Source organism: Convolutriloba macropyga, chromosome 6 (assembly GCF_964194025.1).
Source record: "Convolutriloba macropyga chromosome 6, txConMacr16.3, whole genome shotgun sequence".
Lineage (NCBI taxonomy): Eukaryota > Metazoa > Xenacoelomorpha > Acoela > Convolutidae > Convolutriloba > Convolutriloba macropyga.
Window position 1 is genome coordinate 32,136,983 of NC_134473.1, and position 23,524 is coordinate 32,160,506.

A 23,524-nucleotide genomic window follows, 5' to 3' on the forward strand; every position below is an offset into this window, starting at 1 on the left:
TGGCCTGGTCATTGTGAGCGCCTCTTATTGAGTAAAACCTTCCTGCTCTATCAAAATCCTTGCTGCTAGCTTTTTCGGCCGAGCTAAAAGGTTGAAGTTATTGGCATTCTTAAAGAAGAGAACAGGTCAGATTCAAATGGAACAGATCTTAACGCATATGCATTGCATCAAAGGTTTCCAAAAAGTTATTTTTGATGAGCCGTAATATGAAGTAAAAATGATATAATTTTCACTGCATGGATTTCGAAGATATGGATACATAGGTCTGCTCAAAGAGGTCTGCGATGATGTCGAAGTAGGGCCTTGTCTACAGATTTGCAAGGGGAAACCTTTGCAAATAGAACTACCACTACTGATGACGACGTTAGACTAGATATCAAAGCTAATGGGTTCTTCGATTCACGTTTCAGCAGAAATTGTTTCAGCAGAACCGTTTAATACTTTTTTTGAAAAACACAGGAAAACAACTACAAGTAACCTACGTAAAGATCAGAACTAAGTTTGGAGATAAACTTTTTCGATGTCTAAAGTTCGAAGACCTGAAAAAATTGAGATTGATACGCAAAACTAGATGTCCTTTAACGATGAAATATAACAATAAGAAAGGGGAACGGCCGTGCACAAAAAACTATTTCAGCAGCTTCTTTGTAAGCGTTTTAAGGAAAAGTAATCTACTAGATCTGAGTGAAGATAAAAAAGGCAGTATTTGCAGAAGTTTTGGTTATAATTGAAACTAACGAAGGATGTGGCCCGGTTATTGTGAGCGCCTCTTATTGAAAGAAACCTTCTGGCTCTATGAAAATCCTTGCTGCTAGCTTTTTAGGCCGAGCTAAAAGGTTGAAGTTATTGGCATTCTTAAAGAAGAGAACAGGTCAGATTCAAATGGAACAGATCTTAACGCATATGCAATGCATCAAAGGTTACCAAAAAGTTATTTTTGATGAGCCGTACTGTACAGTAAAAACGATGATATACAGTTCACTGCATGGATTTCAAAAATTTAGATAAATAGGTCCGCTCAATGAGGTCTGCGATGATGTCGAAATAGAGCCCTGTCTTCAGACTTTGCAAAGGGAAACCTTCGCACATAGAACTTTTACTTCTGATGACGACGCTCAGCTAGGTATCAAAGCTAATGGTTTCGATTCGCGTTTCAGCAAAACGTTCTACAATGTGAAAGTACTTAATCTGTATGTGAGGAGTTGCCCAAGAACTATACCGGATTCTTACAAATATCACGAGTCCATCAAGAAGCTGAAATACGAGCAAAGGATAATGGAATCCGAAAAACCCACCTTTTGTCCGTTAATCTTCTCTTGTACAGGAGCTGGGCCGTCAGCATCAAAAGCCATGTAGAGATTGGCTTCCAGGATCAGCGATTAGAAAGAAGATTCATATTCGGAAGTGAACAAAGTACATAAGGACAAAAATAAGTTTCGCTCTTTTGCGTAGCTACATACTCTTCCTCCGTGGAGCGCGCTCCATGCGCCGGCACCCTCAAGTAGAAGTGTCAAAAGGAACCATTGTTGAGGAAGGGAGGCTGTTGTCCTATATGTTTTATATTTTTTCTAATCTTGATTCAAAATCACTACACATTAAACTTTGATTGCTATTTACCATATCTATTTTGATTATAATTATGATACTTTATTTTCTCTATCTTTTTCATCTGATGCTTTATTTGTTGACTACTGACAGGATTTATAGTAACTAATAGTAGCTGATTTGCTGCCCCCGAGTTGATCGACTTCCGTTTTATGGGATGGGTTTTCTCTTAATTGACCTTTTTTTAAAAAAACTACAAGTAACATCAGTGAAGATCAAAACTGAGTTTGGAGATAAATTTCGGCGATTTCAAAAGGACTTAGACCTAAAAAATGTTTGAGATTGATACACAAACGGAGTAGATGTCCTAAAACGATGAAATACAACATTAAGAAAGGGGAACGACCGTGCAAAAAAACGTGAACTTCTTTGTAAGCGTTTTAAGGAAAAATGATCTACTAGATCTGAGTGAAGATAAACAAAGCAATAAATGCATAAGTTTTGGTTATACTTGAAACTGACGAAAGATGTGGCGCGGTCATCATGAGCGCCTCCTATTGAAAGAAACCTTCCTGCTCTATCAAAATCCTTGTTGATAGATTTTTAGGACGAGCTAAAAGGTAGAAGTTATTGCCATTCTTAAAGAAGAGAACAGGTCAGATTAAAATGGTACACATCTTAAGGCATATGCAATGAATCAAAGGTTTCTAAAAGGTTAATTTTGATGAGCCGTACTATACAGTAAAATTGATGATATACAGTTCACTGCATGGATTTCAAAGATGTAGATCAATAGTAACTGTGATATTACTTTTCTTAAGTTTTAGCTCTTTGAGTCACTAGGGGTTGGTTGTAATATCTTGAAAGTTGTTGCCAACCGCATTAGCAATTATGCTTAGCTTAATGATTGTAACTCTACAGATAACAAGTTGGGTACTCCAAGTATCAGTAATAGGTACCCATTTTTTCATTATCTCTGTCAATGATCTACTGGTGGAAGTTTGTAAGTGTGAAGTTTTCAGTTATGCCAGCGACTTTAAGCTGGTGACAAGAAACAGAAATCATGCAACTTGTAAATCAAATTAAGAATTGGTGTTCGAAAAATAAAGTAAGCTAAGCGAAAATAATGCAGTATTTTACTTCCCAACGATCAAAAGTAAAATCAAACCCAGCCTTTATCTAAATAACAAAGTTCCAGTACCAGAGCGAGTGAAAAATCTAGGCATTATTATGCCTTCCAAATAAAACTAAAAACCAATGTTGAAAAATGTGCTCAGAGGAAATGAGTGCTTTTTATTTCTGAATGCTTACGCTTGTTACGTGGTCCTGATTTTGATATGGTACTTTGTTCGTTTAAAAACAAGGTTTTGGCAGTTTTCGTACATTTCTCTGCAGTTTTTTGTTTATTTAATAGAAAAGGCCTTTTTGTACTACATGAAAAATAAATTGAGTTTTTCTAATTTTTCGTGTTAATTTTTCTGGCAATTTTCTTTTGTTCTTTGACTTAGATTATTGGCTTCTCTATTGATGCGTTCTGCAAGGCGATATTGTCTATTTGAAAAGCCAGTTCTTTCAGGGGTATGACTCCGCTTCTGGAATTCTTCCTACTTCTGACTTTCTCATTTTTTGCTTTAATCTAAAGAGATAAGGTCAAGTGAGTGCGTGTCACTCTAATTGAAGGGTATTTGAGGGCAGCTAATATGATTCGTAATCAAAATAACTTCTCAGCGTTTAATAAAAAAGAGTTTAGTTTTGGTCTGTTTCTTTTGCTATCTTTTTGAGACTGAGAATCTACGAAGCTATTGTGGCTATTTTCTGACAATCTGTCAGCTATGTTTTAATTGTTAATTCCGTATTTTACATTGTTTAAGGAGTGCCTAGACCGTTGGCTCTCGCATAATGACAGACCCTCATGTGAAGTATGTGGCCACAAATTCTTGTTCAAGCCCATCTACAAGGAAGATATGCCTAAGCATGTCCCAATCAAGATACTTGTTACGGGTCTTGCTCACACGATCTTCCAAGCTCTCTGCGATTGGTTTCATTACACTCTGGTAGCTATAGCCTGGCTTATTGTTGTGCCCTTATCAGCTTACAGAATTTACAAATTTATTTTCAACACGTATGGGGTTGGATCACTTCTGTCGTTGACTGGAACTCTGATAAGTCCAAATAACTTTTTGACAGATGTCTTCTATGGCGCCTTTATTGTCTCTGCAAGTATTGCGGCATTTGTGGCATTGGTCTGGTTACGAGAGCAGATCATAAACGGTGCTGCCCCCGAGTGGATGGATCTGCATTTTGGTAAATACTGAAATCAAAATAATCGTGCTCTCTCAAAATAATAACGACATGGTGAACTTTGAAACTAGTCCACTGATAAATGTAAGAGTCAAAGAAAATGAAAGTAACGGACACGATAAAATTTTGATGACGAAATTAGAACATCAAGAGAAAATTAAATCTTCAAACGAAACTTATAAGCAACCATGTATTACAGAGAAAAACATAAATATATAAATTAAAAATGAATATGAATAAAAAATTATGGATGCGTGCTTTCTTTGTATTCCAGTATTTTACTTGCACCTTAACATTTGTACGAAGAGTATTTTTAAATCTGCTCTCTGCAATTGTCACTAAGTCCTCTCAAAGATAGTAGGCAACTACTCCTAGAAACATATATGATGGCATTAACTGACATTAAATGCTTTTCAATAAAAAATAAGAACTCTTTTTTGTTGACTTTTAATGTTTGTGATTGTTTTCATGATTTGTCGTGCGATAGAGTACCTTACAGATAAAAACGGATTTTTAGTATGTCCAGTTTTTTGTTTTGATGTTTCCGATTTAACAACAGCTTTTTAAGTCGTTGATGCGATGTAACTGAGATTACAAATTTGCATTTTTTTGGGGAAAAAGCTTAAGTTTGAGATGAATTGTTTAGTTTCATTTTTCTTTAAAAGGCTGCTCGAAGTGTTAATTTTGATTTAGTAAATACAAATATTTTAGTCCTATGCAATTTAACATTGGTTGCCGAATAACATCTATCATGATCCTAATCGATAATATGCAATAGGAAAATAAACTGACATTGTTTCAAAAAGAGTAAGGTTTAAGTTTGACGAAAAGAGTTACAAATAGCAAGAAACTAGCAAATTAATTGGTAAGTGAGAGGAATGACTTCTTCCTCTCACTAACGGCATTTGCGCGCGTGACTTCATTTCTCACTCGCTTTAGCGAAAGTTTATAGGTTATTTACGTGATTAGATATATTTTGATCATACGTGACTTACATCGCTCAATAAAATGACTTTTGCACTTTAAAACTTATGTTTAATTTGAATTTGTTTAAGGTCAAAGGAACTCATATGTGCAGTAAAGGTCCCTAATAAGAGGCTTCTGTGGAATGAAATTTAACAAGCTTTATTAATTTATCGCTGAATGTTTTTTAGCCTAGTTTTTTGAGCGGCGTCGATTTTTTTTTCAATTTAGATCTGTATCTGTTTCTATCTCTATTATATGGCACGCAGGTCTATTCTTTCGCAGCTATTCCGGAAGTTTGCGGTGTTTAAACGGGCAAGTTCTTTTTAATAGCCGCACAGCGATAGCTGAGGCTATTATTGGCCTTCTCTTGGTTTTTTTATTTCGTCGTCATGATTTTTGTTACGACCATATGACGTCACAGCCATTTTTTGTTCATTCGTTCATGCAGTTTCAATTGAATTGCATGTGTGACGTCATTTTTCGCTCTTAGTGGAGCGAGTTGTTTTGTTCATGCGCGTGATTAAATTTTTGGTCACACTTGACTTACCTCACTCTCAAAAGTGACTTCCTCACTTTGAAATTGACTTTTATTTACTTTAATTCAAAGAGGTAAGGTCAAATGGGTGTGTATCACTCTAAATGAAGGTTATTTGAGATCAGCTAATAGAGGCAGCAATAACTTATACAGATTTTTAATCAAAATATAACAGATCAGCCTTCAATGAAAAGATTTTTTTGGTCTGTCTTTTTTACTGTTTTTTTTTTAGACTGCCGATCTACGAATCTATTGCGGCTATTTTCTGGCAATCTGCCAGCTATGTTGATGAAATCCTTTTCAGCATAAAACTTGCTAAAAGTAGCTGAAGGAAGCATAAAATTTGTGAGCTTTGGCGCAGTTAATTCTGAAGGTTGCATGAAAATTTACCCAATTTTTTTTACCAAATACCATTTTACCCAGTGCCATTTTAGTCAATGTCATTTTACCCAATACCAACTGACCGAATGCTCTTTGATCTTTTCGTTCAATTATCCGATGTTCGGTTGTGATAGTTTTGTATCAAGTCCCACGGGCAATTTAATTATATAGCCATTTATAATCCCATGTTCGGTTGTGATAGTTTCATATCAAGTACCACGGGCCATTTAATTATATAGTCGGCTAAATAGTCGATCCGGTAATTTTAACAATAGGGTAAATTAAATTTGGCATTGTTAAAATGATAGATTGGGTATAATGGCATTCAGTAAAATGGAATTGGGTAAATTGTCCTGACACCATTCAGAAGATTGAGAGCTCTCAAACTTGTAATTGGAGCAGCTTGTTGAGCTCCCCCATTTCAGCTTCACCTTTTACCAGCATACCCTACAAGTGTTCCACTTGTAATCCCGTGCTCTTGACTCCCACCCACATACACAACACCTGCGCTACCTCCCCCCTCAATTAATCTAAAGCTAGCCCTACACTGTAGTTAGCTACTGGCGAAATCAATCCCTTGCCAGTAGTTTGTTTCTGGGTTGGACTTTAAATGATGGGATCTTTTCCGTTTGTGCCCGCAGTACGTTATGCATCCGCCAGTTACAGCATGTGATATTGAATAGAAAAAATATGGCAGGTGCGTCGGGGGAGGGGCGAATAATATGCACTCGGTAAGCAATATATACCGCAAATGTTATCAACTTTCAAAGTAGAAAAAAAGTTCAGGAGTACTTAATTGCTCTCAAACGAAGTTTTTAGCAATTATATTAGTCCTGTCGGTCTTTTTTTATGCTTTTCGCTTGACCGATTTTTTGTGTGACGCTTGACTTTAGGTCCTCAAAAACGGGATAAACAGGTAGCGCCCAGCGGGCATAAAGTGTTCTTAGAGCCTTTCAGCTCTGTTTCAGCTCAAACTATTTTGGAGAATTATACTCCGGCGCACAACCCCACCCCCCCCCCCCCCCCGTGGCTACTGGCGAACAACCGATCGCTAAAAACACGCAATTTTATACAAATTTTTTCTCAAGATTTTTTCAAGATTTGTCATGTTTTGTCTTTTCAGCCTTAGGTGTCAAGGAACCTCTTCTAGGGTTTTATAATAGGTCACTGCATAGTTTCTAGTGGTAGTGGAATGGTTTCAACATTTTAACATCACGAATTTTAGCATCTTTTTGACAAAACGTGCAAATTTTTTTCAATTTTTTTTTATTCATTATTCACATCTTTCCAGAATATAAAACTTGCTTTTTTTTAAATAAAACTTGCTTTTTTATAAAACTTGCTTTTTTGAAGTTTTTTAAATTTTTTTGTCAGTTTTCAGGCCTCTCCAGCCTCAAGAGCCTAGGAACCTCCTCTAGGGTTTGACAATAGGTTACTGTATAGTTTCTAAATGTAATGGAACGGTTTTAAAGATTTCAACACCACGAACTTTAGCATTTTTTTTTCAAATTTTTTTGACGTTTATTGTCATTATTCAGGCTTTTCAGCCTCACAGAAAATATCCGTTAGGGTTTGATAATAAGTTATAGGAAAATGTTTATTGGCCAAGGATTAGTTTTCAGCTTTTATTATCACAAATTTTAGCTGTTTTGTGCAACTTGAATTTTCAAGTTTTTTTTTTAATTTTGTCATTTTTTAGATTTCTCCAGCCTCAAGAGCCACATAACCTCCTTTAGGGTCTGATTATAGGCTACTGGATAGCTTCTAGATGTAATGGTATGTTTTTTAAGATTTTAATATCAGCAACTTTTAAAAATTTTTCAACTTTTTTTTTATCATTTTTTCCGGCGCCAGGGACCTCCTCCGAGGCTTGATGATAAGCTCTCGCAGTTTCTAGATTTGGTGTAATGGTTATTAATATTTTAATGACTCCAGCTTATGCAATTTTTTGATGAAAACTTATTTCCAAATTTTTGGAAAATTATTATGTTCCAAGTTTATGTATCTTTGAGCCATTGAAACTTTTTAAAGCTTGAAATAACGATGCTTGAAATTCTCTTGAAATGGTTTTGAAAATTTTAATATCTTGAATGTAAGCAAGATTTTGTTAAAGTTTGCGATGTTTTCAAAATTTTTAAATTATTTTTGTCCTTTTCTGAGTTTAACTATCTTTACGGGCCAACGAAGCTTTTCAAGTCTTGCAGATGGGCTACTTAGCATAACTGCAAGCCAAAGAATAATTTTGAACATTTTCATTGCAAAATCTGGAAGCTTTCTTTTAAATTTTGCAATATTTTGCAAGTTTTCAAAATATCAGTTTATTTATTTACAAAGAAGGCTAGAAAACAAAGTTACTGAGTCAAATCAAGCTAAAGCTAGCCTCACTAAACCGTGGCTAGCTACTGACGAAGCCATCCGCTCGCCGGTTGTTTGGAAGCAATTTGCCCAACGTTAGTCGGTTATGTTTCAGTTTTCTGAATTTTTGTTAGTGTCAGTAAGTGATCTGAAGTTTTCATCATAAACTCTTGGTAACTGGCAATGTTAGTAGTGGCTAAAAGGGGGGTACCGACCAGCCACCCGACTTGTCTCATTTCACCACGCTCTCAGCGTATGGGGAAACGGGCCAAGTCGCGCGCCTAATCGGTACTCCCCTGTTATCCACTACTACACCCACAAATTTATCACAGAAGACAGATATTTTCCCCCTTTTTAAAAAAATTAAATAATTTTCACCTCAAATATTATATCTATATACATGCTTTTTAAATCTATTCCTAGTACGGCTGATAATCTGCATTTATTTGTTTGTCACACACACACACACACACAAATTTCCCATTTTACATTTTAAAATTATCGATTGTGAAATCCACTAATATCAAGTTAAGCTGGTAATTATCAGATGGATAGTTTGGGTTCTATCTCCACTGACTTCAGTGGACGTATCCCAGATATCTAGTGTAACTAGTGAGACCGTGTAAAAAACAAGTAAAACCAACTTACGAAAATAACTTGAAAAAAACCAGCTTAACTCAACAGTTCTCCTTATTTTTTCGGTTTGAAATCTAAATAAGAAAATATGTAGGACATTATCACAAAATATTAGAATACGCGTACCCGCACTAATAAGCATAGTCCTGTACCTAAAATCATGCTTTTATGCTTATTATGCTTTTTATGCTTATTGAGCAGAGGGTCTGATTTCGAAATTTCTTTTAAGTCAGCAATATCAATACCACTAACTTCAATTTTTGAAAATAGAAAATATTATTTACAAGAGCAACCGGGCTCTTTATTAAAATAACTACCTCTAGGTAAATCCACCTTTGGGTGTACTCTTTTTATATGACCCCTCAACCCACTTAAACTAACAATAGAACTACAATGTTCACCTTTAACTTTACTAGCATTACAATCCTTACGTGTATACTTATTTATATCAAATTCTTATATATGTATAATAAATTTACATTTATTACCAGCTCTTCTTGGCTCCTGTCTAACATTTTTACCAATATTATCGGCTAAGCCGCTTCGCGGACCGGTGAAATTGCCTCTCGCATAAATATAATCTTCATCTTTATCAAACTTATGGGTTTTATCTCTAAGTATATCTTTAAACAAGTCATTAATGTGATCTCCATTCTCGTCACTGATCCGCGAAGCGGCTTCACCGATCCGTGAAGCAATTGGGGAACCAAGGGCAAAGCCCCTTCCACTGTTCTCACTCTTACTACAACCATTCCTAATACAAATTCCATTAAATAATTCATATCCACATTTACACACAACTCTCTTATCATCATGAAGTCCATCATCTTAGTCCATCAAGTTTAATTTTTCAATTATGTCAGCAGCATTATCTTTTGAGTTATGTAACTCTGAGAGATGACCTCTACCAATATTATTTAAGTAACTATTATTATATCTCCTATCTACAAGCTGTCCTCCATCCTTAGCATATTTATTAAATAGTCAAGAACACTAGAACTAAATTTTTTGTTAATATTAAATTCCCCTTTCATAGCTCTAACACCAGCTACATTTAATCATTTAGTCTTCTGAATATATTTTTACCGGGTCTGGGTCATCATGAAATTCACTGTTATTTTCTTAGTCTCCCCCATAGCCATAACTTCTATTGTTAACTAACATATTAGTTCTATTCATTGCACAACTAGCAGTAGTAGCCGCTACACCAGCAACTCTTATTCAATTACTTGGTCAAATATAATTATATATTATTAATCCACTTCCTAGAATACTAAAACCAGCAGATGTCCAGTTTAACCATTTAGCTCTAGTTTGTTCTTTCGTTAAAACATTTTTGAATTTCAAATCCTTTAAGCTTTAGATATTTATTAAAGCAGAAGATATAATTATTTTCCCTTATAGTGGCCCAATCAGTCTTCCATTCATAGTTTTAGATAATTGGTTACACTACACTTGATAAATCGCCTTCACTTGATAAATCGCCTTTTAGGCTCACTGCCTCAACATCTATAAATCCAATAAAAGAATCATTGAATATTTTTCTATTTTTATCTTTAATAACAAATGTGTCATTATTCGGATCATATTTTATAATACCATATTGAATATTAAACCTAGGTAAATTCCCACGGTTTCCCACAAGCTCGTCTCTTTTAATTTTTGTAGATAAGATCTCTTGGGTTTCTGCAGACAAAACTTTGTCACACACACATCACTGAAATGATATTTTGAACCATAAGTTTGTTTAAAGTTCTGAAAGAATGCACCAATATTATGTGTTGTAATTTATATAGTATCTGCACTAGGCCTTTATGTATTATCTATTTGATGCGGTTTATGACACATAACAATCATTTGATAATTATGATGTCTCCCACTTGTAAAATAATAGGTTATTTTTATTCAACTTACCACCCATATCATCGAGTACTATTATAGCATCTTTGAAATCTTCCATATTTTTTTCTAACTTCTGCAATAGCAGCCGTTGTATATCATTCCCAATCTGATTTATCTTTTTATACCACAATGATGGGTCTTCCTCTATGTAAATCTCTAAATACTGTTTAACAAGATATGTTTTGTCAGTACCAGTACGGCCATAAATAATTGCATGTAATGGGGACTCTCATTTTCGAATTGTTTAGGTCTTTTGCTTCATATACTTTAAATCTTTTTTCTAATGCATGATATTTACTAGGAACACTATCATAAACAATATATGCCAGAAAGAAGACCATTATAATCATGAAAATTATATTAACCATTTTTATAGGGTAAAAGTTTAATTTAGTCTAAGACCTAGTCTAAGATCTAGTCAAATTTATATATCTAAAATGATAGTTCTAACTTTTGAAGAATTTAATAATAAATTAAATATTGATATTAAAGCTATGAGTAAGATCGAAATATAGAATATAGGTAGAGATATAAGTTCAATACCAATTGAAGTAGTAATGAGAGATCAGACATCACAAACTATCAATGAAAGCAACTTTAACGTTATTGTTATTTTACATCCAACTAATTGTACTCATTGGGTTTTAGTTATAAGGAGAGACGGTGGTGAGACGACGAAGCACGAGCAAAAAGCCCTTTTTATTGTTTTAATAGTTTTGGTTTTGAGACACCACTGTTAACCTTAGAAGAATATATTGATCTAGGGTCAGATTACAAGAATTTGATGAAACTTATTGTGGTGCATATTGTCCATATATGATCTATCTGATTGATAGAGGGTTTCGAATTAAGAGTGCGCTTAATATTCTAATTAATCAATGTAAATTTCCTAAAATATATAATGAGTGTTTTTGTTTAAGTTGTAGTAAAGATTATAACAATGACAAAGATAAAGCTTTAGCTAAAGCTAATGGTGATGTCAAAGTCAATGACAATGATAATGTCAACGGGCTTCACCCGCGGCCTACGGCCGATGTCAATGTCAACGACAACGGGCTTCACCCGCAGCCTACGGCTAATGACAATGTCAACGGGCTTCACCCGCGGCCTACGGCCGATGACAATGTCTATGTCAATGGCAATGTCAGTATCATTGAAAATGTCAATATCAATGAGAATGTCAATGTAAATGATAGTGATAATGATGGCGAAGCATCGGCAAAACCGTTTCATGGATGGTCGAAGATGTATCTTTACCAGAAACTATCAGATTCGTAATATCAGGACCAAGTGAATTTGATTAGACATGGTTTTTAAAGAATCTATTAAATAGAATATACTTTAAGCTATAAATAATCGGTCCTAAAGGTGATAAATATGAAGATCTCGAAAGTATTAATGAAGAAGCAGATGAGTTCATCAAAGATATAAATGATTTACCTTCACTTGATCGATTACCAAAAAAGTAAAAGAAACTTATGATATTTGACGAATTTAAAGAAAAGAATCAGTTATTAATGACTACTTCGGTAGAGGTAAACATAATAACTATTGTTATATCTTAATCAAAATCTCTTCTCTTTGGATAGACAGAATGTTAGAGAGAATGGTAATCTATTTATTTCATTTGAACAAAAGGTAAAGCCCTCACATCTATATATCAAGATTTCTTTAATGATGTTGAACTTATAAAGATTTCATTAGTTTGTAATGAACTAAGGAGGGAGCCTTATAACTACATTGTCCTTGATATATCTAAAAGTAAAAATATTAATGGTAAAGTACGAATTATTTGGGATGTGCATGTGTTATAGGCTAAACTATATATTATGTTATAGTCAGAGAACAAACTATATCTTTATCTGTTATTATAGATAGAGATTAAACTAGATCTATTATTTTGTTAGATGTAAAGTAAAACTTAATACATCACCATTAAAGTCAATTGGTCTTCCGTGCTCATCTCTTTTTTTTCTATTCTTTCGTTTGTGACATTTTGATATAGTACATTATTAGCTATAATGTTTATCATGTAGCCTGGTGGCTCTATTAGATTAAAAGTATATAGTGTGTCTGTATCATCACAATTATCTTTAACACCAAATATCACATTACAGTGAATATTAGTATTAAAAACCATATCAATAATTTTTTGATGTATATTTATCCGTCTTATATAGTTTCTTCCTAAATTTTAGTTGTGATTCTGATGAGTTTTCTACATCAAAGCTATGTGAAACTTGTTTTTATTTCCATTTCACATTTCATTATATTTCATGATAACATTGCCTTCACTTTCTTTTAATAGTTCTGCTTTTCCAGATGATTCATGTGCACCCGGTGTAATAGTTGCATATAATATTGGAGTCCCATTATTTTAATTAGGAATAGATGTAACCTTAGACTTTGTGTTAGAGCTAGAGCTAACACTAATACTAGAACTGGAACTGGAGCTAGAACTATCTGAAATCTCACAAGCATATAATAATTGATTCTTCCTTTTAATTACGTTAAACGCTGAGTTATAAACTGATAAATTTTGGTGTATTAAGTATAGTTTCACTGAAGTTAAATTTTTCTGTTTGTTTTATCATTCTAAAGTTAGGTGTATGTCCTTCTTTAGTTTTATTTTGAGCTTCATGTATATTTTGTAGTTCCCATAGCAAGATTATCTGTCATTTTCGAAAATTTAGCTCTAGATCTATCTGGCTCCAGCTATATATCTAGCTCTAGCTATATGTCTAGCTCTATATCTAGAGTTTGCTCTAGCTCTAGATACATATCTACATATTTTATCTATAACAAATGGACTTTAATCTGGATACAACTTATGGTTATAATAATGATATACAAAAGAGTAAGGTCATAAATATAAACCCAATGATCTTGATGTAATCATGTTGATGCTGAACGCGGTCTTATGTACATGATGATTAAGATGAGAGGTCTATTCGTGTTTGTAAATGATATAGAGATTATATATTGTTTAGCATCTAAACTAATCTTAAACAACAATGATAGTGCTCTATTTAGAGTTAATGCTGGTGCTGGTGCAATAGATAGTGTTTATAATATAGAAACTTATGATATATTATGGCGTGTTCCTAGTATTGATCCTATTAATGACAATAGAGTTATTGTACAGAAAGGATTAAATAGAAAGAATAATATAGTTTTTAGGTATTATGAAAGACATTTTATTGGAATGTGTCTAATGCTACTAACTTCTTATTTGATATAGGTATGGAAAGTGGTATGATGCTAGTGTATTCATTATAATCAATGTTAATGAATGTTATTGTAAGATTTGTAGTGAGTTTTATCCCAAGGACAGAATGAATAATAATTATGGTACTAATATTTATAATGAGGCTTTTAAAGAGATTGTTAGATTCAATAAAAAATATAATGGATTACCTCATAATATTAAACAATATATAAATTATAAAACATTCAAAAGTAGTTATAGAATATATGTTTTTGATACTAGATATACTAGATATCAAAATGATCATATAGGTCCATAACCAATACAGCTGAATTTTAAATTTGCTGTTACAGATGTTGTATGTCATGCATTGGTATTGACTAGAAATGTTATTAGTGTTAATCGTCGTGGTAATAAGATGGTTTATATTATATCTCAGCTCTAGGTCTTGATATAGAGTTTGAGATAGCTCTAGCTTTATAACTAAAACTCGTTCATATTGTGTTGGTGGTAGACATTATTATGGTGCTACTAACATAAAAGGATTTGTCATCAAAAGGGCATAAAAATGTTAAAGGATAATTGTACTACTTGTAGAAGAAATAAGTCAATGGCTGTTAGTTATTCAATAATAAATGAAGAAGGATTAAGAGATTTGTTGGTAAAGCTACAGTTAACTTTGGAAAGAAAGTTGCTAATAATCCAGTGAGACCATTAGAAATAGCAAATAAAATAAAAAGTGGGGCTGTAACTAGAAACCCTAGAGGAGCTTTTGCGGCTACAAATGATTTAATTAATTTTGCAACTAATTGTGAAGGTTTAAGAGTAGTAGAGAAAGGAAGATGGTTTTTATCTAGGAACAAAGAAAAGATAGTTTAGTTATAGTTATAGTTTTGCCTTAGCTATAGTTTAGCCATAACTATAGCTATAGCTTAGCCAATAACTATAGCTATAGATATAGCTTAGCCATAACTAGAAGTAAAGATATAGCTATAACTAAAGCTTTACTTTAACTATAGCTATAACTTTAGCCATGACTATAACTATAGCTATAACTTAAGCTATAGCTATAGATTAGATTTAACCTAACGGTAAATATTAATAATAATATTATTATTTTTATTAAGTATATTATTACTAAACACTATTATCTCTTGTTTAAAAAATACTCAATTTATTTTTCTTGTTCTTCTTATAGTCTTCATATACCCTAACTAATTCATTATATTCATCATTATCTAATTTTTTATCATTCTTTGATTTAGTATATAGTTTTATCAAACTTGTCACTAAACCGTTAACCTAAAATATACATTTGTGAATACTTCATAATTTTATTTCTTGTTTTATCCTGTTAATGTAATTGATGTTGTTGATGTTGTTGCTACAGATGATAATAGTATTTCTGTTATCTCAGCCATGTTAATATATGTTTTATATTTTTATTTTTACTTAACTATTTTATAGTTATTAGTTTGTTTCATAATAATTTCTAATATCTTTTATATTTCTATTAAATTTGTTATTAGCTTGATTTTTTAGTTAATCAATTGTTCACTGACAGTGGAAGCATTGCTTATCTGCTTTGCAGCCACATCGTGGCTCAGCTGCTTGTTAGCAACTGCAGCATTTCTGATCAACGGAGTTGCCGCTTCGCGGATTAATTGTTTACTAACTGTTGATAAGTTTGGATATAGTAATCTCTCACTCGGTGCTGATGGTTGACCTAATTTCAGTGGTAAAATAACTATCAATTTCTTTCGTTATAGCTTCTTGATTAAAATCACAATGCATCTCAAATCTTTTGCTTGCTCTTTGTTGTCTATTAGCTTACTTTCAAATATTATAGCTTTTATGTATTGTACTATTGTCTTAATTCTTTATAAGAGCCTCATCAACAGCAGAAGTAGTGTTTTCATTAACTTCTTTAAGTTCCCTTAGACCAGCAGAAAATTTATCATCTAACTGTACGTTAGAAAGATTCTGATTAAACTTATTGTTATCAAATTCTAGTTTTAACTAATTGTTTTTAGAGTTAGTATCAGAGGCCACCTTATTACAAAAGTTGACTGTATTTGTAACTTATTTTTTAGTTCACCATTAACTTTTGTTTTATTTAGTTGTAGTGTATTAGTCATGACTTGTTAGTTGTCTCACCTTTTCTTAGTTCAGTTATGTTTTTACTTAAAATATCTTTATTAAAAGAAGATAGTAAGCTGCTGTCACAGCACTCTTTTTTAAAAACATCTTTTTTCTCTGTAGGAGGTTGTATATTTGTAATTTATAGGTATCTTTCACGTCAGTAAGATCATTATCTTCTAGGAATAATTTGTGAGCCTTAGTGTTAAGTTGTTTGTTGATTTTGATTGATGTTTCGCTTGACTGAATCTGCTTCTTGTCATTATTTTTATTGAGAGAGGTCTGCGAAGCAGTTTACCTAATCTACCTCGTAGCTGTCCGGAGGTCTATCTGCGAAGCAGGTTCCCTAATCTGCTACGCAGCAACTATGTTGATTCCAAGTGATTCTAAAACCCTATTATTAGATTCAAAATCAAAGTTTTAATAATTCCTGTTCACACTATTTACCTTCTATTATTTCACTATTAATATCTTCTATTTTATATGTTGGTGGTTGAGTTTTTTTTAACTTTGTTGATTTTAAATAATTATCTTCCAATTAGATGTGTATCCTTTAAAGAAAATGTTACGTTTGTCAGTTTTCCTAACGTAATCACCAAGTTTTGGTTGGTTTTAGCTAGGTTTACTAAAGTAATTATGTACTTAACTTTATCAAGATTATTAGAAGAATCAACGGGTGTCCTATTAATTGTCGAATGAACGTTATTTTTATATGATGTGATAGCATCATTAGAAAGATATACGCAATTACCATAACCATTGATGAACATTGGTTGATTAATTATGTGTAATAATGTTTTAATGAATCTCTCTTTAAATACAGCTTTTAGATTACTATATGTTCAAGATAATTCAGTTTTATGTTCTTTGAATAAAGATTTAAATGTTTTGTTATAAAACTCGCTATCTCTATCTACACGTAACTTTTCTGGTTTCCTAATACTATTCTTAAACCATTAGTTATAATTATACTACATTTTTTCTTTAATAATATAGCCCAAGCATATTTTGTAAATATATCTGTAACAGTTAATATAAACTTATAATTATTGTGATATTTACTCAAAGATGGCTTATCAATTAAATCGGCTTTAGCTTTATGTAATGGTATTATTCTTTCTCATCTAAACATTGTTATTTGAGGACTAAATACTGCTTTAGCTAAGAGTAGGGGTGTTGTTGTTTCGTTTTTATTTATGGCCATAGTCATGGTTTCACCTATTTGCTTTGCAGGAACTGTGTTCGTGGACGTAGTCTTAGCTTCGCTCATTTTCCATAATAAAACAATTATCTAGTTGTTCTTGATAAATAATTTTAATTGATAATAGTTCTTTAGATATCTTTAACATCTCATCGTATAATCCGTCATGACCAGCCTTTGTTTCTAGTCTTTCTATTAATTTGTTGGGGTTGGCTTTGGGGAACCAAGGCCGGAGGCTCTTAGTAAGAACGCTAGCTTTCTTCTTCTTCTTCTTTCTACCCCTTGTTCATAATCACCAGTATCACGTCGCCATAATTCATCTTCGCTAGTAGAAAACCCTCTTGGTGATGCAATACTAATTAATATAATATATATATATAATATAATATAATATATAATAAACTTTTAATGTTACAGCTGGAACAGGTGTGGGTGATAAGAGAGCAGCTCGTTTATCAAGAAAGCTGCTTTGTTGTTGGTACCCACATTCGTAAAAGCATTAGTACCATCAGCTAGTGCTGCTAATATTTGGTTTTGAAGAGCTTGCCTTGATCTTAAAGTTTAAAGCTTTAGGGACTGGATCAAATAACTCTTCTATTTTACCATATTATTCTTGTTGTTTTAATTTATCTTCTAATCTATTTCGTCTGTCTTCTTTTTCTAGTTTAGTTATTTCTATAACTGTTTGTAGCTAAGTCATTTTTTATGGTTTTAAAAATTATAATAAATCATTTTATAGTATAATAGCAGGTTTAATTAACTTTCTATCATCATTAATGGTTAGCTTTTTAATATTGTTTATTAATAGATCAACGGGGTTGTCTTCGTCTAGCCCTCGCTTTATTAATAGCTCTTTTCGAGCAGCATTATTTTTTATTAAATATCTTTTGAATAGATATAAGTTTTCATCATGAGGATAACTTTTAGTACTATTTACATAAAATCTTTTATCATCGAAGAGTATAGACTAGTCTCACTTGTTTTTTTGTTGTTGTCATATTATCTCCCACCCTTTGTATTCTACATTCCTCTATAGTTTTCTCTGTGTTATACATTAACGCATTATACTAGTCTTGTTTAGCATTGTCACATTTCTTTATTCCTTTCTCTTTTGAACTGTAGTGTTTGAAGCTATATTTCTTTGGTGGTAGACTTATAAACTCATCATTGATTTTTACTTCCAAATTCATGTTTCAATTCACCTGGGGCTTTATTATTCTCTTTGATAGGGGAATATAGATTAGACAGATCCATGTGCTCGTCACTAAAGTTACCTTCACTAAAATTCAATACAAAACTATCTATTCATATAATGTAGTTGTAAATCTTCAAGTGATGGTCTTTAGTATATCATAGAAAAATTCGTACATTTGTAGTTTACTTAATTGGAACAAAGTAACACCTACATATATTGCTGGCTCATATTTTTTTCGTATATTATTTGTTTATTCAAGTTGGCTATAATCGTTATATCTCTTTATAAACTTAAAAGTTGGTTACTTATACTTTTCATTATTTTTTCTTCATCATGTAAGAACTAACTTGAAGGAAGTGTAGAGGGTTCATGCACATTCTTCCGTATAGTGAAATGTTCATTAATTTCCTTATATCCTTTTCTACTTCTGTTTTAGGCGTTGCTCTTTTATCTGTATTGTTTTGTATATAATCTCTACGTATATAATCTTACTTAAATTTAATTACTCTGTATTTTTGTTATTTTTGCACCCATCTTAACATAAGATTTTATTATCCTATAATAAACCCTATATATGCGTATTTATTATTTTGATCTAATACTAATTTCTCTGTTCATGCTCTACCTTTCTCTTTCTCTATAGCCTAATTAATTGTTTATCTTTCTAAGGCGTTAGTGCTGGTTGCTATGTTCTATTTTTACAGATATCATTATAATCCACATCACACACTATATAATAGCCATAATCACTATCCTCTGGAGTATTTATTATACCATCTAGAGGTGCGCTGGAGTACTTGAAGTCTTTTCAAGGTAGCTTTTGCATCATTGCATAGCCATATAGGTTGTTTGCGTCTATGTACCAGATTCACCTGTTACTTTCAATACTATTAATATATCTATCACCCATTATACCACATATACCACTTCTCTTTGCTTCAATAAAATCTTCTAGCATTTCTTTATCTTGTGATGTATCTAATGTAACACCCTTTGACATTAACCAACAATCATTACTATAACCTGGCAGAGTTACATAGTGTAAAGGATTGAGACTGAATTCATTCTTACTTAGACTAACATATTCTTTCATGCAATAGTCTAATTTTTTCACATCATTCTGTAAATACTCAATAGTTTTATGTCTGTTTTCATTATTAAAGATATCTACTTCTTCTTGTGTTGGTAATTTATTAGAGAGAGAGAGGATTTGAAGTTTTCTATCTTGAGAGTACCGATAACTTCTTGTTACAATACTAAACTAAAGTAATCATATGGATATAATGTTTTTGTTTTACAGTGATATATTTTTGCCATTTGATCGTGACTCATAGCTAAGAAGTTATAGCTATCTAAGAATTTAAGATTACCAATAATAAACATCTTAGACTTACCAGCAGCTAATGGTGTGTTATCTACTTTTCTCTTATCGCTATTCTGTTTAAATAATTTTCTATATAGTAGATTGAAATCATAGCTTGAGCCATTTTTGGAATATAACGGGAATGAAATTTTGTTGTTTATATCTTAGATTTCATATATTACATGCGGGCCTTCTATAGTTACCAGTTCTCCATTTTTTACCTACATTGTTAGCATTATGGTTAAGTTCAACTTCAGTGGTAAATATCATTTGTTTGTTGTACTTGATGTTATTCGGTTTCAATAGTTAGTAGATCACTTGCAAATCTTTTGATACAGTCAGGACCGAAATAGTGTTTGGAGTTTCCTTTTAACATGTAGCCTACACTGATTTGTATATGTTCACCTATTACATATTTGTTAGTATGGGACTTCGTCGATGTTTCACCTTGTTCTGTGATGTTGATAACACAACATTCTATATCAGCAGTTATAATATTTTTTATTTCTTGTCGTTTATGTTCATTTAAAAAAGTAATATGTTTCTTCTTAGGCAAACAATCACTGGTTTAAATGAATGACTTCGTGTATGATTATTATATTTATTTTGTGAATCAAATCAATATGTACATCTATTACACTAATAGTATTTAGTTTTTTTTATTTGGTCTCTCTATTAATGTTTCTATTGTTTTAATTAGAGCACAGTTTTCTGTTTGGCCGGTTCCCCAAACTAATATTCTGACATCTTTTTTGTCTTTATCAAGATCATTGACTGGTTTAAATAGCTCTACTTTACCCTCATCACAGGTGTATATAGCCAAATGTTAATATTATAATTTCTGTATTCTTATTATATAGACAAAGTTATCTTCATTTTGTTGCCGTGGTACAATTAGATTTACATATTTGCTCTTGCGTGTTGCATGATCTCTAGTGAGATGTAGCCATGCGGTAATAGATAGTTGTTGACTGTTGTATTTGTAATTGCGTATATTTAATATTGACTTTAGAGTTTTTTAGATTGGTGGTAAATCTATATAGCTACCAATAGATGCTTTAGTTGGTTCAATATTTAACCGAATGCTTCCTAATGCGAGAAACTCAAAGTCGTAGCCATAACCTTCATATATTTCTTTTTCGAATTCTAGCCATTGTTTGTAGTCACCGTAATCATATATAGGCTTATAAATAATATAGTCCGTGTTGAAGAGTGTTTTCGTGATTTTCAACTTCTTCTTAGTTCTCTTCTTATAATCACACTCAGCTGTGATCTTATTTTTAAAACTCTTAAGTTTTCTAATTTGATAATAAATTTTAATTTCTTTTACAGTAATTAATTGCTGCATCTATATCTTCAATTTAATTTCCAGCTTTATCAGTAATAAAAAATTCTCATGTTCAAACTAGAGTTTGTATCATAGTCTTAAGTATTCTCTAGATAATTTCTATTATGACTATATGTGTGAATAGTTAGAGCTATTTTATTTCTAAATACTGCGTAACATTCGTTACATTTGTACTGAATCCTAGTATAGATATTATCATCAGTTTTAGTTTGAGCTTTAGTTACAGTTTTAGCTTTAGTTAGTTTTAGGTTCAGCTTTTTGATTAAGAGTCTTCATCATCAATCAGCTCTCTCGTTCTTTCGAAGTGTTCGCTTATTGAAGTGTGTTTGAGAGGCTCTTTCTTTGAATTGAAAGATAAATTGCAGATAATACACTCGTTGCTTCAGTTGATATCCATTTCTCTAGGGAAAAATGAGTTCTCAAAATATAAAAAATGCTTTCGAAGTGTGTTAATTGTAGAGATAAACAGTGGAACGAATGTTGTTATAAAAGGGAAAGAATGTTGTTAACATGATTTTTTTTTGTTTTTAAAAAAGGGAAGAATGTGTTTTGTGATGAATAAATTTATGTGTGTAGTAGTGGAGAAATGGGGGTACCGATTAGACGCGCGATTTGGCCAGTTTCCCAATACGCGGAGAGCGTGTGGGGAAATGGGACAAGTCGGGTGGCTGGTCGGTACCCTAATGTTTTATCCACTAATGTTAAATCCAGTTTATCCTGTGCGACTAGTTCACTTCGGTGTTGGCCTTTGCAGTGAATAAATGTTTCGTTAGTAGGTAGACGACACGTCGGAGTGCAAGGAGTAGGTGTAGGTGTAAATGTAAATGAGCCGCACAATAACAACCGGAGGCAGCAGCGACAGCGAAGACGAGAGGCAGAACAACCTGTGCCGGCTGAAGCAGCAGTGCCACCCGCAGCTGCTGAACGTGAAAACCAGGTGTAGTGTTACCTCATGCCATATCTTTCTGTGAAGTCAATTCCTCTGTCATAAGTCAGCTGTTTTAATAGAGGAAGCACATTCCGTATGTCTTGCTTGCATTGAATATCATGGTCCATTTAATGCGGGGCAACTAAGGAAGATTATTTTAGCTTCTCATTTGCAAGGTTTATCATTTTTTTCAGGTCAATTCAAACGTGTAGATTTCACTACTATAAAAGACTATTTGCATGTCACTCCGAAATCACTTAGTATCATTTGGAAGATATGAGGATGATTGATGTTTGGCTGTTCGTTTCTATACGTAAAAGGTTTTGTCCAAAATTTTACGAAATTTGATACAATTACTGTAATCGTTTGTCTTTTACGTAAAATTTTGCTCAACTTCTTTATTGACTTCTACGTTGTTGACGTTGAGTTCTGCGTGATCAAAATTGCTCGCTCATTCAGAATTTTGAGAAACTGTACTCAATTAGTGGCAGTTTACAATTGGAACTCAAATGTAAAGTCAGCCGAAGTTGTTTCGTTTTTCCAAAACTGGTCTGTAAAGACCCCCAAATTGGGCATAATTGACGATTTATGCAAGTGGATTTCACACGCAATCTTAATACATTCGTTCTGTGGAATACACTTACGTTCGCTAAATTGGCGTGGATTGGAATATTATGAGAGGGTTAAGTCAGTGTTTTTCTAAAAGCGTTTTGTGGAATGCACTGACGGATTAGTGTGTATTTCACTGGAAATAGATTTCACAATTTGAGTAATTAAAATTAGCGCTCTGTGCAATTAGATTCCACAAACTTGGGAATTAGAATCCACAATTTGCGTAATTAGATCTCAATAAAGTTCTTGAACTAACTTTGTCGAAATCAGAATTAATCTCCCTTGATCAGATAAATTAAACTCAATTATGGGAGAAGGGATATTTGTGCATTTATTCATCGATTAAACATGTGTGTTCCGCAGAATTTTGCTTTGAATAAAGAACTTCAGATTTAGAAAGAATATTAGAGTTAAAGAATGTAGAATTGCTTTTTCATGCTTTTTCAAAGCCACTAGCAGAATTTTGAAATTGTATGCCATTTTGTATTGTTTCCCACAAAACTGCTTTAAAAGCTTTCTGTGGAAAACCCTGACGGATTAGTGTAAATAGAGTTCAAGTTTCCGTAAGTGAATTCCACGGGCCTAAAATAGGGCGAGTTTGAGTTAAGATAGGGGGTCTGTATAAACCAGTAATTGCATCTTTAATAGCAGCCCTTACATTCTCAGTCGTGTATTATAGCACTGCTATTTTTACGACTCTAAGAGAAAAATTGGCAATCTTTATTTTGAATCGTTGACTTCTATTTTTACAGGATGTGTTTTAGAAGTCAACCGCTTCACGTGAAAACGAGTGTTTAGGTCAATCTATTGAACAACAGTAAAGCAGATAGAGAATTTGGCGTGATTTTTGTTCTAGCATCGTTCTAAGAGAGAGAGAGAGAGAGAGAGAGAGAGAGAGAGAGAGAGATA

At 32.7% G+C, this 23,524-nt stretch overlaps 1 protein-coding gene across 3 annotated transcripts in view; it reads left to right on the plus strand.

Annotated features, from left to right (window-relative positions):
- The window catches only part of LOC142341621 (E3 ubiquitin-protein ligase MARCHF6-like), a 263,593-nt gene that overhangs the window by 14,643 nt on the left and 225,426 nt on the right, over nucleotides 1-23,524 (plus strand). For 2 of the 3 annotated variants that reach the window (XM_075392710.1, XM_075392712.1), the window contains exons 3-4: nucleotides 3,417-3,849; nucleotides 21,849-22,012. In XM_075392710.1, the coding sequence (XP_075248825.1) occupies nucleotides 3,417-3,849; nucleotides 21,849-22,012 (597 nt within the window). The remainder of the gene's footprint in view (nucleotides 1-3,416; nucleotides 3,850-21,848; nucleotides 22,013-23,524) is intronic. The other variant, XM_075392711.1, reaches the window with a different exon arrangement.